A 16,753-nucleotide genomic window follows, 5' to 3' on the forward strand; every position below is an offset into this window, starting at 1 on the left:
TTTTTCTTCCTCTCCCCTTAACAATCCCTCACTATCTTCCTCTCCCAAATACTTAACCCCACCACCCTGACCATCCCCCTATCCCCATTCCTAAACCCCAAAACTCGATACTGGTGTAATTTTGATTCATGAATGGCAGAATGAGACACTTACTGGTGTTGCATATACATCTCAAAGCCAGTCAGTGACAACATTTGTGGGGACAGATAAGGCCACAACCCAATGCCGAGGAAGAACAATGTTTCATGTAGGTTTGAATTAGTTTTCAAAAATCAAAACAGCTTTGAATTTTGTCTTTTTTAATGGATTGAACACGTGCAGAACTTTATTTTACAAGACAAGATGATTGCGATCCATGGATCCATCACAATCCGTCGCTTAGAGCGCTGATTCTGGTGCATTCTCGACCCAAAACTGATCGGACGAGCTTTCACGACCAGCCGACGCCATTTCATGTGTTGTTGCGTTTCTGTTCTTGTTGATTAAAGTGAAGGTTTGGGGGCTGGGATTGGGGTTGAAATTTGCGATTAGGGTTTAGTGATTTTAATTTATTTAATTTTATATTTTGAAATCTTGTTTGGTATTAAATACTAATATTTTTATTTAATATCAATATGACGTGGCCTGTTTAATATTAAATTATTTCACATCATCTAACTGTCTATTTGACTGAAAACGGTTAAGGGATAAAAAAAATCAATCTATAAATTTTAGTGAAAACGATAAGTGATAAAAAATTCAATTTATAAAATTTAATGAGTAAATTAAAAAAATTAAAAGTATAATGAGTGAAAAAAAGATAGAGTAAAATTTAATTATCAAACATGTAATTTACCTTATTTTAAATTTCTACAAAATTCATCAAATTTGGATTCCCATTAAAATTTAAAATATCTCTTTATTTTTCTCTTTCTTTTCGTCGTTATTTTTTTCCTATTCAAATAAACTTAAATCTTAATAATTACACTCGTCGTCTTTGTTCCGATTATCATCATCGTCAACTTCTAACGAGTACAAAAATTTTCATCAAATTTACTTTATTCTCATAAACTTAATCAAATATTGGTTTAACTAAAAATACTTTTAAACTCCACAAATTTAAGTTAATATTAAGATTTTTTATTCTATAATCTTTTTAGTCTTTTATTAGATAAAGACCAAATGAAGATATATTGCTCTCTGTGTTAAGGAGTCTCTATCACTGAAATCTTACAATCTTGTAATGGCTAGTTGCTGTTCTGTAGCTTTCGTGCTAATCGTCTCGAGACAACCTATTACATATACAATCTAACTACTACAAAGCATTGCAATGTACTTCCAACACTTGGTTCTTCGAGGAACAACGCTTTTGGTGTCAGTTTAGCTTTTGATCCTTCGAAGTCACCTCATTACAAAGTAACTTGCATTACGAATTCCGACCCTGATTTACTGGATCATTACCGGTTGGAGATTTACTCGTCGGAAACTGGCCCCTGCAGGCCTTCAAGTCGTCCATTTGTAGCACCAAGTAACGTGCGATTCAAGAATGGTGTTTTCTGGAATGGTGCCATTCAGTGGCCTAGTGACCGGGGATCTTCACTGTGTTTTGACGTTGAAGAAGAGTAAAAGAGAGATATCTCGATGCCCTCCGTTGTTGACAAAGATGTAAGGCTGTACCGTTATCTCGGGGAATCAGTGTTGGGAAATAAACCGAGAACAAGTAATTTCCCTATAACCAGATTAGTGAGAATGCGAAATAAAAGCGGAAAAATAATACCCGAAATTGATAACGGAGTTCAGTCAATTTGCTTACGTCTCCGGACTGCTGCGATCTTTTACTAAGAGAGAAAATTTACAGGTGTTTACAAAACACTCACTACTCACAAGAAAGCTCTCTAGTATTGGGAGAAAGAAATGATTTTTGAGATGATTTTGAAGCTAAATGGGTTAGGGTATTTATAGTTGAAGCTTAGGGACTAATCTTTGAAAATAACCTAAAGTGCAATGACTAAAGTGTAATAAACCCATTTTAAAAATTCAAACAACATTTATTGCACCGAATTCGGTGGAATTTGGCGCCCCCTCCTCAACCGCACATTGTTGACTTTACAATATCCCACTTGAAGACTGATTTTAATCTGTCTTCACACCTCGATCGATGCAGCAGTATTTCTGGTCTTGTTACTCTAGCATGCCAACTGAAGCTGAACACAACTTCAGTTTGTACGTGATCACCGTCTTTGTCAACATGTCTGCTGGATTTTGAGCTCCACTAATCTTTTCAAGTTTCAAAATCCCATCTTCCAGAAGAGACCGGATAAAATAATATCGCAATTTTATATGCTTCATCCTGGAATGAAAAGACGAATTATTTGCTAGATGGATAGCACTTTGACTGTCGCAATACAAGACATTATTTTATTGTTTTTTGCCTAACTCTTCCAAGAAACTTTGGAGCCAAACCATCTCCTTGTTGGCTTCCATAACAGCGACATATTCTGCTTCAGTTGTGGAGAGAGCAACTATCTTCTGTAGTTGAGAAACCCAACTCACTGTAATACCTCCTAGAGTATAGACATACCCCGTAGTGCTTCTTTTGATGTCAACATTTCTGGCTAAGTCAGCATCTACATATCCTGTTAATATCGTATCTCCACCTTTGAAACAAAGTGCTTTGTTTGTGGTACCTCGCATATATCTGAGGATCCATTTGACTGCTTCCCAGTGTACATTGCCTGGATTATTCATGTACCTGCTAACAGCTCCCACTGCATGAGCAATATCTGGTCTGGTACAAACAATGCATACATCAGACTTCCAATTGCTGAAGCATACGGCACCTTCACCATATGTGCATATTCTTCCTCCGTCTTTGGTGACTGTTCTTTGGAGAGTCTAAAATGAACACCTAAAGGTGTACTTACTGGTTTAGCATCTTGCATGTTGAACCTAGAGAGTTCTTTGTTGATGTACTCAGCCTGTGATAACATAAAAGTCCCCGACTTTGTGTCTCTTTTGATCCTCATCCCAAGAATCTGCTTTGCAGCGCCCAGATCTTTCATAGCAAACTGCTTCGACAATTTTTGCTTCAAGTTTATAATCTCTTGTATGTCTGAGCCTACAACGAGCATGTAATCAACATACAACAATAAAATAATGAAGCTGTTATCGAACCTCTTGATGTAGCAACAATGATCTGCTTGGCATCTGGTAAAACCACTGCTACTCATGAAGTTATCAAACTTCTTGTACCACTGTCTAAGAGCTTGTTTTAAAGAGCTTGTTTTAAATCATACAATCTCTTCTTCAACCTATATACTAGGTTTTTCTTGCCTGCCTCTATGAAGCCTTCTGGCTGCCTCATATAGATTTCTTCATCCGAATCACCATGAAGGAACACTGTCTTCACATCTAATTGCTCAAGATGCAAATTTTCTGCAGCTACAATTTTCAACACCAGTCTGATTGTAGACAGTTTTACAACTGGAGAGAAAAATTCATTGTAGTCAATACCTTCCTTTTGCTGAAAACCTTTGACAACCAATCTTGCTTTGTAGCGTTTGCTCCCATCATGCTCTTCTTTGATCCTGTAAATCCACTTGTTGTGGAGCGCTTTCTAGCTTGGTGGTAATTCAGCTAATTCCTATGTCTGATTTGACCTAAGCGAGTCCATCTCATCTTTCATGGAAGACTCCAACTTGACTGAATCCTCCACTTGCATTGCTTCATCATAGCACTCTGGTTCACCATTGTCAGTCAGCAACAACTAGTGCAAAGAAGAAGAATACCGTTGTGTTGGGTTGGTTTAGGAATTCTAGAGGAGCATCTTAGTTCTGGTGTACCTGATTCTTCTTGAACTGCTTTAGGATTGATCTGAACATCATTTCTAGAAATCTCCTCGAACTCAGCAAATTCTTTTGTTTCACCTTCGGTATTGGAGCTACTTGATTCTACAGTTGACATGTCTTTGTACATCACATTCTCATTGAAAATGGCATCTCTGCTTCTGATGATCTTTCGATTTTCGTAGTCCCAAAACCAGTAACCGAACTCATCACCGTCATAACCAACAAAGGCACATTTGTTGGACTTAGCATCAAGTTTACTTCTTTCAGTAGAGTCTATGTGTACATAAGAAATACAACCAAACACTCTTAAGCGTGAAAGGTTTATTTCTTTCTTGCTCCAAACTTCCTCTGGTATTCTGCCATCCAAAGGAACTGAGGGCCCACGGTTGATTAGGTAAACTGCAGTGTTGATAGCTTCAGCCCATAGAAATTTGGGTAGTCCGACATGTATCCCCATGCTTCTGGCACGTTCATTGAGAGTTCTGTTCATACGCTCTGCTACGCCATTATGCTACGGTGTCATGGGAACTGTTGTCTCCATCTTGATCCCATTGTTTGCGCAGAAATATCTGAATCTCCTATTTCTGTACTCTCCTCCATTGTCAGACATCAACCGCTTGACTTTCAGACCAGTCTCATTTTCCACCATGGCCTTCCATTTTTTGAAGATATCAAAGACTTTTGATTTCTTATTCAGAAAATAAACCCACATCTTCCTTGTAGAATCATCGATGAAGGTGACATAATATAATGAGCCTGCAAGAGATGGAACTGGAGATGGTCCCCATACATTAGTTTGAACCAACTCTAACTTTTCAGCCTTGGGTGTCTTACCAATCTTTGCAAAGCTGACTTTCTTTTGTTTGCCAAAGATGCAATCCTCGCATAGTCCGACATCTACATTCTTTAGATCTGGCAGTTTCCCTTTTGACAAAAGTGTCTTCATCCCTTTCTCGCTCATATGACCAAGTCTTTGGTGCCATAGGTTTGATTTTCCATCAGCATCTGCTGCAGTAATGATATTCTCTAAGTTTGAGGTTACATAGAGAGTACCAATCTTCTTACCACGAGCAATGACGAATGCTCCTTTGGTAATCTTCCATTCACAGCCTGAGAATGTTGTACTATATCCTTCTCCATCAAGCTGTCCAACAGAAATCAAATTTCTTTTGAGGCCTGGAATATGTCTCACACCTTTCAACTTCCAAGTGGTATGGTTTGGCAACTTTAGTCGGATGTCTCATTTTCCGATAATCTTCAAGGCTTCATCATCAGCTAGATGAACCTTCCCAAAATCACCACTGACATAGTTCTCCATGATTTCTTGGCATGGAGTGGAGTGGAAAGATGCCCCTAAATCCAAGATCTATGATTCAATCGGACTATTGACGCTTAGAATCATGGCATCACCTGTCTCCTCTGTCACGTTAGCAGAATCCTGTGCGCCGGTATTTTTCTTCAGTGCTCGGCAATCTCTTTTAAAGTGACCCTTCTTGCCGCAGTTATAACAGGTAAAATCTTTCTTTCCCGTTATTGATTTTCCCCTTCTGGATTTTGATCTGCCACGATTTGAATTTCTTTCTGAACTTCTCCCTCTGGACTCCGTGTGCAAGGCTGAGGAGATTGATGCTTCACCCGATTCTCTATGTCGAATTTCTTCGCTCAATACCAGATCCCGAACATCGTCGAATTTTAATTTGATATTTCCCGACGAGTTGCTAGCTGCTGTAACAGTAGCATTCCAACTGTCTGGTAGAGATGATAAGAGAATTAAAGCTCGAACTTCATCATCAAATTCAATTTCCACGGAACTCAACTGGGTTGTGATTGTGTTGAGTTCATTCAAGTGTTGAGCCACTGATGCCCCTTCCGCCATCCGCAAATTGAACAATTGCCTCATCAAATGAACTTTGTTTGAGGCCGATGGCTTCTCATACATACTGGAGAGAGCCGCCATAAGACCCGCCGTAGTTTTTTCCTTTGCTATGTTGAAAGCAACATTACGGGATAACGTCAGTCGGATAACTCCGAGGGCTTGTCTGTCGAGAAGAGCCCAGTCTTCATTTTTCATGCCCTCTGGTTGCTTTCCTGAGAGTGGTTGATATAGATTTTTCTGGTACAAAAAATCTTCAATCTGCATCTTCCAAAAGCAAAGTCCGCACCATCGAACTTTTCAATTTTCACCTTCCCTTCGTCTGCAGCCATCGCTCCCACTCGAATCTGGCTTCGTTTGGATCGTTTTTGACAATTTTTGCAAACCACCGTGTATTAAAACACCTCCGTCGACAAATTCGTATCACCGACAAAATTTTTACTATTCACGAAATTCACTATTCACGTGAATAGTAATGAATAGTAACCTCGCAAAAAAATTGACAAAATTCACAACCAAAAGCTTTGATTACCAGTTGTTGGGAAATAAACCGAGAACAAGTAATTTCCCTATAACCAGATTAGTGAGAATGCAAAATAAAAGCGGAAAAATAATACCCGAAATTGATAACGGAGTTCAACCAATTTGCTTACGTCTCCGGACTGCTGCAGATCTTTTACTAAGAGAGAAAATTTACAGGTGTTTACAAAACACTCACTACTCACAAGAAAGCTCTCTAGTATTGGGAGAAATAAATGATTTTTGGGATGATTTTGAAGCTAAATGGGTTAGGGTATTTATAGTTGAAGCTTAGGGACTAATCTTTGAAAATACCCTAAAGTACGATAACTAAAGTGTAATAAACCCATTTTAAAAATTCAAATAACATTTATTGCGCCGAATTCGGTAGAATTCGGTGCCCCCTCCTCAGCCGCACATTGTTGACTTTACAATCCGGAGGCTATCATCTTCTTGTGGGCGTGAAACAAGCCCAAGTACATTACCTTTCTCTATATACAAATCCGGTTCGCGGATAGATCATTCACTTTCATTGATGACGATGCAGGCATTAGGAATTTGCAATCCTGCAATGGCTGGTTATTGTGCTGTAGCAACAACTGTATCGGAGAATACAACTCAAAGTACTACATTTACAATCCTACGACCAACCAATACATACCAAGCCAGGTAACAACTCCAAGCCCAAACACTATTTTTGGTGCTATTTTGATCCCTTGAAATCGGTACATTACAAAGTTGTTTTCGTTATAATTTCGGAGACATCTTCTCATCTTTATCAGTTGCAGATATACTCATCTGAAACTCATTTTTGGAGTTTCTCTAATGATATCCCAAGGTAATTTCAGTCAGGGCCTTAGGGTGTCTATTGCTGTGGTGCTATCCATTTGATCATGAGCAACTCCAGATCTTTGTTATTTTTCAATGTTCATCAAGAGACATTAGGAGATTCCAATGCCTAATATTCCATTGGGACCGACAGCCAAAGTGCAGATACTTTGGGGAACATTGAGGTCGACTGCATCTCATCTTAAAAACCTCCAAGCATAGCACCAGGCGCAGTTTAATGCGTAGGAGATGAAAAATGACTTTTCCTGGTGGTTTGCGAAGTATCAGATCGGGATTATCAAGCGTTTAGAGTACTAGCAGTTGTTCATGAAGAAAGCTAACAAGAGCCGTTGTCTTTGTCGTTTATCGTGGTGCACGTATCAGAGCTATTGCCTACAGTTTCAAAGACAAAACATCCACATTGCTCCATGATTTTGCTCCTGGTTGCACCAACATTCAAATGTGACGTTGTTTATCCCTACATTACAATATTAGACATTGTTCGAAGTTTTAGGCTTTAGCAAGCTTTCAATTACCAGCCTCCTGGATTTCAGGGCAGATTTTATGTGATTTTAATTCCGGATTTGATAATCTTTTTTGACTAGCGAATAAAACAAAATGCAAACTTCAAATCAGTCTCACCAGCTGTTGTATGAAATTCAGAGTGAAGAAAATGTTGATATTAAATTGATAGATTAGAACTTAAAAGAAACACATTTCTCTTTCCAGAAAACTCCAAGATAATATATACTTAAGTGGCCGTGGGAGATGATGTTCATTACCGGTGTCTGCGGCACTTGTTGTGCAATGGTACTCAAAGAATGACCAGAAATCACCTATAGCAGCTAATAAGCATAGCCTAGCTTTATTCCGGTATTCACTTGGTCTTAGCAGCACTTCGACAAGCTGAAACATCTTTTGCATTATGTGGCCTTCGTGTCTCTGAATCGGATCTTATTTCGTCATGGAGATGATTTGATGAAAAGGAAATCTGGTTTTCCAACAAACCAAGCAGGAATTCTATGATCCTCGTCGGATGCTTGAAAGATGATCACTGTTGATTTCCGGGATTACCAATTATCATCCTTGTTAGCATTATTACTCCGGCCATCAAAGGTGATTAACAGAATGTAAATTTAGAAACTCGGACCCCGTGCTTCTGCAAAATGCACTGGTTCCTACTTGCCGATTTCTTCGAGCTTCACGAGTACTTGTCTGATATTCGGTCTAAGAGAAGGAGAAGGAGAACAACAAGCCATGGCAAGCTGAAAGAACTTAAGAATGGATTCTTCAGAAACTGGATTTCCCTTATCATAATTGTTACTCAGAAGTAGGTCAGGATGGTACAGATCACTGATTCTATGATCAAGAACTGCATTCCGCATGAAGTTTGGCAGATAAAAATCCTCATCCGGTGTCAGCTTTTCGTTTATAGGTTCCTTCCTCGAAAGTAGTTCGAGAAAGATCACCCCGAGACTGTATATATCAGTCTCCGGACTTGCATCCCTCATTTTGATGAGCTCATGAGCTTTATGGCCCTCCGCTGCTGAAGCTTCAAGTATTTCTTGACCAGAAGTAGAATTCAAGAGTAAGTATATACCGAAATCGGAAAGATACGGCTGGTAATTTCGATCCAAAAGCACGTTCTTAGACTTGAGATTTCCATGGACAATTGGCTTTTGCAACCCTGTATGTAGATGATCTAATCCCATAGCCATGCCAATGGAAATCTGGTAAATTACTGCCCATCTACGAGACTCCCCATTACCATCTGCTCAAACAAACAGTCCAACTTCAAAATCTTAAACATTCAAACTCGTCAAACATAAACAGGATGAACATGAAAAGGACAGAGGTAGGTGCCGACAGATCAAATTATGCAGCAGAGAGAAGATTGACAATTTGACAAACAATTTATCAATGTATAATAAGATGAACATGAAATAGAAAAAAAAAACTTACCTTTGATTAACTGAGCCAAATTGCCTTGCCAATAAAAAGGATGAACAAGAAGCTTCTCTCCTCTAGGCCCGGCATAAAATCCCAACAGAGGCACCAAATTGGGATGTCTAATGCACCCCAACAGCCGAACCACATCGAAGAATTCTTCACCTTTCAAGGCACACAGGGGCCTCAAGAACCGAAGCAATCTGACCGTGCTGCTCCTCTGGAACAAGGCCTTATATAAGGTCCCATAGCTGGACTTCCCGATCACTTCACCAAGAGCATCGAGAATGTCACAAATGGTGAGGTCTTCTCCGCCGCTGAAAGTGATGATATCTTCCATTTCTGACTCATCTCCATCATGTTTCTGCTCTTTGCTTTCTATGTCGCCCAGCTGGTCATCTCTCGCTGCCCTCTTTCGGCAAAAGAAGATGACAAGTAAGAGAATGAACATGAAAGCTATTGAAGATAGCGAAAGAAGGAGTCTTAACATGTTGGTGTTTTTTGCTTCACGAAAATTGTCGATTGTTTTTATGGTTTCTGATAAAGAAAGTTTGCAGCTTGTAAGGGAATGAAGATCAGGGTCAAATAGAAAGTCGGGTTTTTGTTGGGAGGAGATGTTGGAGATTCTGGGCGAATTACTGATGCTTTAGGACAAGAATTTAAGTGGGAAAGACTTCATTTGGATCTGCCATGTGAAAGCTCACTATCTTGTTTGACACATTTTCGTAGTTAAACTGGCTCAACTGTCCCTTTTGTCTTGGTTGCTCCTCCCTATTTTACCGTTTCCTTCAAATGATTCTCGGTTTCTCTCTTCAAATAAGAGTTTGCCAATTTTTTAAATTTAAATACACATTTTTTTTCTTTTCATTTAGCCATCTTAGTGATAACAGAAAGTATCTTTTTCTTTAGAGATCTCATATACTCGAATAGTTGTATTTATAAGATGTATGTGTATTATTAATAACTAAAAAAATTCGATTAATTAAACATCATCATTTGAGATATTATTAATATTAATATGATTTATGATGTATAAACTTAAAAGTTATAGAAGATCGCATTAAATTTTATTTTAAATAATGATTTTTTAAAATAATACATAAGAATTATTAATTATTTTTATTTACTTAAAACATAGTCACTTTTTGAATATTTATTAATAGGATTTCGAAAATTTCACTCAATAATTTCAAAAAATCATAAAAATAAAATTATTTTATCAAAATAAAATCTAAAATTAATATTAAAAATATTGGTTCAAATTGATTGAACATTAATAAGGATGGGTAAAAAATCTAATATCGATGTGTTTTGGTCTCCGTATAATTATGAAATATCATGATATATATTTTTATAATATTAAATAAAATATATTAAAGTTTATCAAATTATGCTCAAATAATTATTTTGGTCATTACATTTTCAGAAATTATAATATAATCATTAAATTTATTAAATTATTATAAAATAATTATCATAACATTATAAGAATTGTAAAATGATCATTAAATCTATCAATGTGTTACAAAGTGATCATTATAATGCTATAATAATTGTAACTTTTTAATAAATTTAATGATATTTTGAAATAGTTTGATAAAATTGAATAAGTGTTTTGTAATAGTTTAACAAAATTTTATAATCATTTTATAGCAATTTGATAATTTAATTTCTATTTTATAACGTTTAAAAATTTTGTGACCAAAATAATTGTTTGAGCTTAGTATAATAACTTGTAGTATACTTTACCCTATAATATATACGTAACTAATATTTGAAGTCAAAATATTAGGTTTGAGTTAATTTTTGAATGTTGATAATTTTATTTGGTTAGTGAGAAAATGAAAGCAAAATTTGATGTTGGTGAAAAAATGCGACAAAATCAGTATAAAAAATATTATCGGATTAAATTAAATTGAAATTAATTTTTCAGATAAATATATTAAAAAAATGTATGATAGGTAATTATTACCTGCACGGATGATATTTCGGTAAAATCGACGTAAACTATGTTGTCAAAATTCTAATTTTTGTAAAATTGTTTTGATTTTTCCTTTTCTATTTTCTGCATAAAAACAATCCTAGAATGATTTTTATTCCACTGGTGGTCCATCTGCTATCATGGGGATGCAAAATTATTGATATCCCTGACAAATAGAGTTGTTGTAAATTAGTTACGACATTAATTCCCATTCAGTTGAAGTTATTAATTAATTAAAGTTAATTATATATATAAATTTAATTATAAAATATAAAGATATGTTAAATAATTTAATTACATGGTCTTTATGCGATCTTAAATAGCTAATTTGTTATGCTAATGACTATAAAAGAATGCTTTTATTATATACTTTCGTTATTATTAAGTTTTGTCCCAAAAGAAAAAAGAAAAAAAAAAGATAATTCCTGTTTTGATTGCCTTGTGAGGCACCTTAATCAAAAATTGTATTCTAAGCATTAAAGTTGTATAATTCTATTCAATGATTAGAAAAGCAATAAATCTAAATCACCCTACACTTCAATGATAATTATGATATGGTAGCTTATTTTGTCAGGTTTAGTGTAACTTGTAGCGGGTATATTATCTAGAATTTAATTATTTTAATGTTTTTATATATGAAATCATCGAAATTTAAATGATTAAAAATAGTGTTAGTTTCTCTTAAGATTTTAGATTCAAATTATTGCATTTTCAGAGTGTATGTACATTGTCAATGGTTAAATAAATTTATTAATAGACATGGATGGATTAGGGTTGGACGGTTGGTGGTAGTTATCTTTTGAAGTTTTGAAATTCTCATATTTTTTTAGAATTTTTCTGTGTATTTTCTATTCATAATATATTTTTACCCCTAAAATTTTATAAGTTCGTCATTTAGCATAAAATCATGTGTTAGAAAAGAGATTATAAAAATATAACTTGAGAACACGAGGTAGTAGTGTGGAGTTAGAAAAGAGGTTATAATATTAAGGATTAATATAAAAATAAATGTTAAAATTATACAATTTTCTCATTTAGGTGCATAAATTAGTTTTTGGTTAATCTAAGTGTTTAACGTCACAAACATGTCACATTTACATAATCTTGAATTTTTTATTTATAATAAAAAAACTTAAAAATTATTTTTTTTTGAAAAATCCCAAAATTTTCTTAAATCTAAAAAACCCCAAACATTAAAAACATTAATTTCAGTGACAGAATGTTGCCACACTCCCTTAAATTCCTAAACTTAAATCCCTAAATCCTTAAAATCTCAAACATTCAAATACCAAAATATCCCCTCAATCCCTATAGCCAACCGTGGCAACCCACCGTTTGACCGTTTAGCCAGCCGTAACAGTTGGTCATTTAGCCACCTTGGCCTTTGGTCGTTCGTCGGAGATAGGGGTGTAAGCAACACGCATGTTGGTGGCGGGGCGGTAAGCAACACACATGGGGGTGTTTGAGAGGGATACGCGGATTGAGATTATTATTTTTTATATTTTTTTAAAAATAATATTTTTGTTTAAAAACAAAATTTTCAAAATTATATAAATTCAACACACGTTACTTAACAGAGATTTTTAACGGCTGTTACAATCGAGGTACTTAAAATGATAGTAACGTTAAGAGCATGAATTGACCGAAAAATAGTTTAGACACATAAATGGAAAAATATTATAATTTGAACACTTATTTTTATATTGAGCCTAAAACAAAAGGTAAAATAGAAAAAAATTACTCATATATAAGAGTTAAAAGATTTTCTCATCTAAGATAATTGTTATAATATATTATGCAAGACGTCCGAATTACTTGAAGATATCTTGAAGACATTGGGATTACTTAGTGTCTTTGAAAAACACCATTCAAATTACAGCATTGTTAGCATGCAGGCATGCATGTATCTTGAGAAAAATCGTTAAGTGATCTATGCGTCTTCTCAAAGTCATCGGGTGATCTATGCATCTTCAATAAAATAATGTAACAATGACCATATATTATGGTAAAATAGGTTTATATATTAAAAAAGCTTTTAGAAGTATTGTAATTTATTGACTTAATGCTACTTAAGGTCTTCAAATAAAAGAAAAAGGAAAAGAAACAATGATCCTTTAATTTATTTTACCTACAATGTAAGCCTTAAATTTATTTTTGTTTAAATAACTCCTAAGCTTGTGTAATGGTTAAACATTGGATTTTCTTACCAAGAGACCCTGATTTAAATTCTCACTGTATTAATTTATTTCAAACAGTTGCAATCATGAAAAATCTTTTTTTTTTGGTTCAGAAATCATGGAAAATCTAAAATTTATTATGAAGTATATTCAGAGTATAATGTACAGTGTTGGTTCACAACTTTGTATTCTGTGATGAACACGAGAATTTAGAGATATAGAGAGAAGAGAAAATAGGGAATAGAAGCAGAGAAAAGATGAAGAAATTCAGATTTCATTCAAAATATGCATACTCTATTCCTTTACAAGTATCCGTTTTATTTGCATATATAGTACTAAGGAATCTAGATAAGCCAGCTGGATGTCATTCCTAACTGATTCAGTTATCTTTAATAGGAATTGGGCTTCCTTTTGGGCTAGCTGCTCGCCCACTTGGATATGTTGGACTGTTGTTTAACTCCACCCGTGCCTCTCACGTGCCTATTTGCCAAGTAAGTAATCCCCAATTCATTCTCAATCTCTAACCCTTGCCTCTCTCTTTCCCCCAATTCTTCTTCGATCTCCCGTCTTTCTCCTCCCACTATGATAATACCCGCCCCTTGAGACGATCCTTGTCCCAAGGATCAAATGATGGAAATTGGCCTCGGAGAACATAGTAGTCTTCCCAAGTATCATTAGTGTCATCCAAGTTAGTCCATCGAACGAGCAATTGAGTTACAAGTTTCTTTTTGCAATTAACAATTCTTCTGCCCAATATCTTACACGGTTGTATTCAGAACTGACCTTCTTCATCAACCAAAGGAGGATTTGTTGAGGATTTTACTGGTTCACCAATATGTTTCTTCAAAAGACTGACATGAAAGACTGGTGCAAGCGTGATGTTTCTGGTAAGTATAATATGTATGCCACCTCTCCAATTTTTTTCTGTAATTTTGTAAGGCCCATAAAATCTGGTTACTAATTTTAGATTTTTTCGTAGGGCAAGGGAAGTTTTTCGGTACGGTTGCAATTTTAGGTAAACTTCACCCCTACTGCAAATACTCTTTCTGACCGTTTCTTATCTGCTTGTTGTTCATGTGATTGCTAGCATGTTCTAATTGTAGTTTCACAAGTTGTCTAATTTCTTCTCTACTACACATTAATTCTCCTATAGTCTGTACTTGTGTCTCTGTGTGCCATATCATTGTAGGAGGTTTGTAGCCATATAGAGCTTGAAAATGTGTTAGTTTTAGGGCAGTGTGGTAGGTGGTATTGTACCACCACTCAGCATGAGGCAACCATTTTGCCAACTGTTTTGGTTGGAAAAAAAGAGACCTCTTAGATACTGTTCGAGACACTTGTTTACCATTTCTGTTTGTTCATCAATTTCAGAATTGTAAGTAATGCTGAATAAGGTTGTAGTTCCCAATTGCTTTATTAGTTCTCTCCAAAAGAGGCTAGTGAATGCCTTATCTCTATCTGAAATGGCTATTTTAGGCTGGCCATGAAGCTTATAGACATTAGCCAAATATAGTTTAGCTGCATCAGCTGCAGAGTAAGGGTGGGACAATGCCAAAAAATGGTTGTATTTTGTAAACTTGTCTACTACCACCAAAATACAATTTTTCTTTAATGATATAGGTAAACCCTCAATAAAGTCTATAGTAATTACCTCCCAAGCTTGCTGAGGAATAGACAGGGGATGTAGCAGGCCTGGTTTAGCTATATGCTCCACTTTAGTTTGTTGAGAAACTGCACAAGATCTTACATAAGTTGCCACCATAACTTTAAGCCTAGGCCAATAGAAATAAGATCTAATCCTCTGAAAAGTGGCATGGGTTCCTGAATGACCTCCATGAGGTGAATCGTGTAAGGTTTGAAGAATATGTAGTCTAAGAGAGCCAGCAGAACCAATATAGACCTCGTCCTTAAATCTAAGGATCCCCTTTGAATATTTCCAGTTAGGATCAACATTGGAATTTACAGTCAGTATAGAAATCCAGTCAATAACCATTTTGTCCTCCTTATAACTGTCTTTAACTTCTTGCACCCAGCTAGGGATTGCTAAGGTAGTTCCCATAGCAAGACACTGACCTTTATATTCCCATCGCCTAGACAAAGCATCTACTACCATATTTGATTTACCCTTTCTTTATTGAATAGTGTAGTCAAGCCCCAATAATTTAGTCAATCCCTTCTTTTGAATTATGGTAGTTAATTTTTGCTCCAATAGATACTTCAGAAGTTCATGGTATGTTTTGATAACAAAAGGTTTGCTCTCTAAGTAATGTCTCCACTTAGAGACTGCTAATAAAATAGTAAGATACCCTCTTTCATAAATAGAGAGGGTAACATGTCTAGGACTAAGAGCTTTACTAAGATAAGCAATAGGTCTGCCATCTTGAGATAATACAACACCTATGCCTATAGAACTGTGTTGAAAACATTTTGATATTTCGATATAACAAATTAAGTTAAATTAATTTTAAGATTTTCCAAAATGATTTTCTAAGTATATTCGATATAATTATTCGAATATCAAAACATTACTCAAAATATTTCAAAAATCATTTTTAATCCTTACTTAAGTGTAAAATTAAGTTTTAATCTTAAAACCATTTCCAAAATAATCTTTCAAAGTATTTCAAACCATTTCAAAGCCAAAAATTCCAGATTGCTCAGAGGGAACCGATTCCCCCCCAAGGGGGTACCGATTCCCCCCTGAATGGTTTGGCTCCGAGATTTCCAGAATGCTCGGAGGGAACCGATTCCCCCATAGGGGGTACCGATTCCCCCTATTCAACGGTCGAAATATTTGAATTTTACACTTAGGGAACCGATTCCCTATGAGGAGGAACCGATTCCCCCACACTCCAAGCTGTTTTATTAATTGTTTTCACACTAAAACGGCTATATTATCTTCATTAATTATCCCCAATGTTCAGAAGTGATTCAAGGTGTATTTAAACAAGTTCTGAAGCCCTTGATCAACAAGAAATCATAGAGAAACAAGAAAGAAAGCATCAAACATCAAGTTTGTGCAAATCAAGCCAATTTTCCTTTCAATTCATTTTGCTTTCAAGAACACCATTTGTGCTCATTTGTAATTATCTTTAAGTGTTCTTTTCTTGTTCTAGAATTGTGCAAACATCTTACCTTGTGAGGTTTTCCTTGTAAGTTTGCAAATTTGTAATATTCTCTTTGGGAAAAGAGTGTTCTCAAGAATTGGGGTATATTCTTGAGGGTATTGTAAGGTTATCTCTTTGGCCTCAAAAGAAAGAACAAATTAGTGAATTTGTTGGAAAATCCTTAGTGTGGATAGCTAAGGTAGTGGACGTAGACTTTGATTGAGAAAGTCGAACCACTCTAAATCGATGTGCAAATCTTTTCAATTTTCTGCAAAAGCTTCCACCGAATTTTTAATTGCCAATTCACCCCCCTCTTGGCTAATTCTGTCGATCGATTAACTCAACAATTGGTATCAGAGCCTAACTCATTTGAAGGTTTAATCGCCTCTTGAGTCGATTCGGGAAGAGTTATATCGATTATCAAAGTCATCAATGGCCTCCGCTTCAAACTTCGACTCCGGCCTCGATTCGATGCCCGTCAACAAGCCTCCTTT

At 35.7% G+C, this 16,753-nt stretch overlaps 1 protein-coding gene and 1 pseudogene across 1 annotated transcript; one reads left to right on the forward strand and one right to left on the reverse strand.

Annotated features, from left to right (window-relative positions):
- The first annotated feature begins 222 nt into the window (after window positions 1-222).
- Window positions 223-7,513, forward strand: LOC120193570 (annotated as a pseudogene).
- Window positions 7,514-7,843: 330 nt separating this feature from the next.
- Window positions 7,844-15,265, reverse strand: LOC120193571 (putative kinase-like protein TMKL1). The gene is made up of 3 exons (XM_039196051.1): window positions 14,478-15,265; window positions 9,010-9,638; window positions 7,844-8,818 (listed from the first exon to the last, which is right to left on the reverse strand). Exons 1-3 carry the CDS (start codon window positions 15,263-15,265, stop codon window positions 8,226-8,228), a joined length of 2,010 nt encoding a protein of 669 aa, XP_039051982.1. The 3' UTR covers window positions 7,844-8,225.
- Window positions 15,266-16,753: the final 1,488 nt, after the last annotated feature.

The sequence above is a fragment of the Hibiscus syriacus genome, unplaced genomic scaffold, assembly GCF_006381635.1.
Source record: "Hibiscus syriacus cultivar Baekdansim isolate YM2019G1 unplaced genomic scaffold, ASM638163v2 tig00116996_pilon, whole genome shotgun sequence".
Classification (NCBI taxonomy): domain Eukaryota; kingdom Viridiplantae; phylum Streptophyta; class Magnoliopsida; order Malvales; family Malvaceae; genus Hibiscus; species Hibiscus syriacus.

Coding starts and splice junctions, on each gene's coding strand:
- LOC120193571 (XM_039196051.1), bottom strand. CDS start 15,265: ATGGTAGTAGATGCTTTGTCTAGGCGATGGGAATATAAAGGTCAGTGT. Junction 9,639..14,477: donor GTAAACAAGTGTCTCGAACA/GTATCTAAGAGG, acceptor CTTGTCCTAAAG/CATCAGTAATTCGCCCAGAA. Junction 8,819..9,009: donor TTTGGCTCAGTTAATCAAAG/GTAAGTTTTTTT, acceptor TTGTTTGAGCAG/ATGGTAATGGGGAGTCTCGT.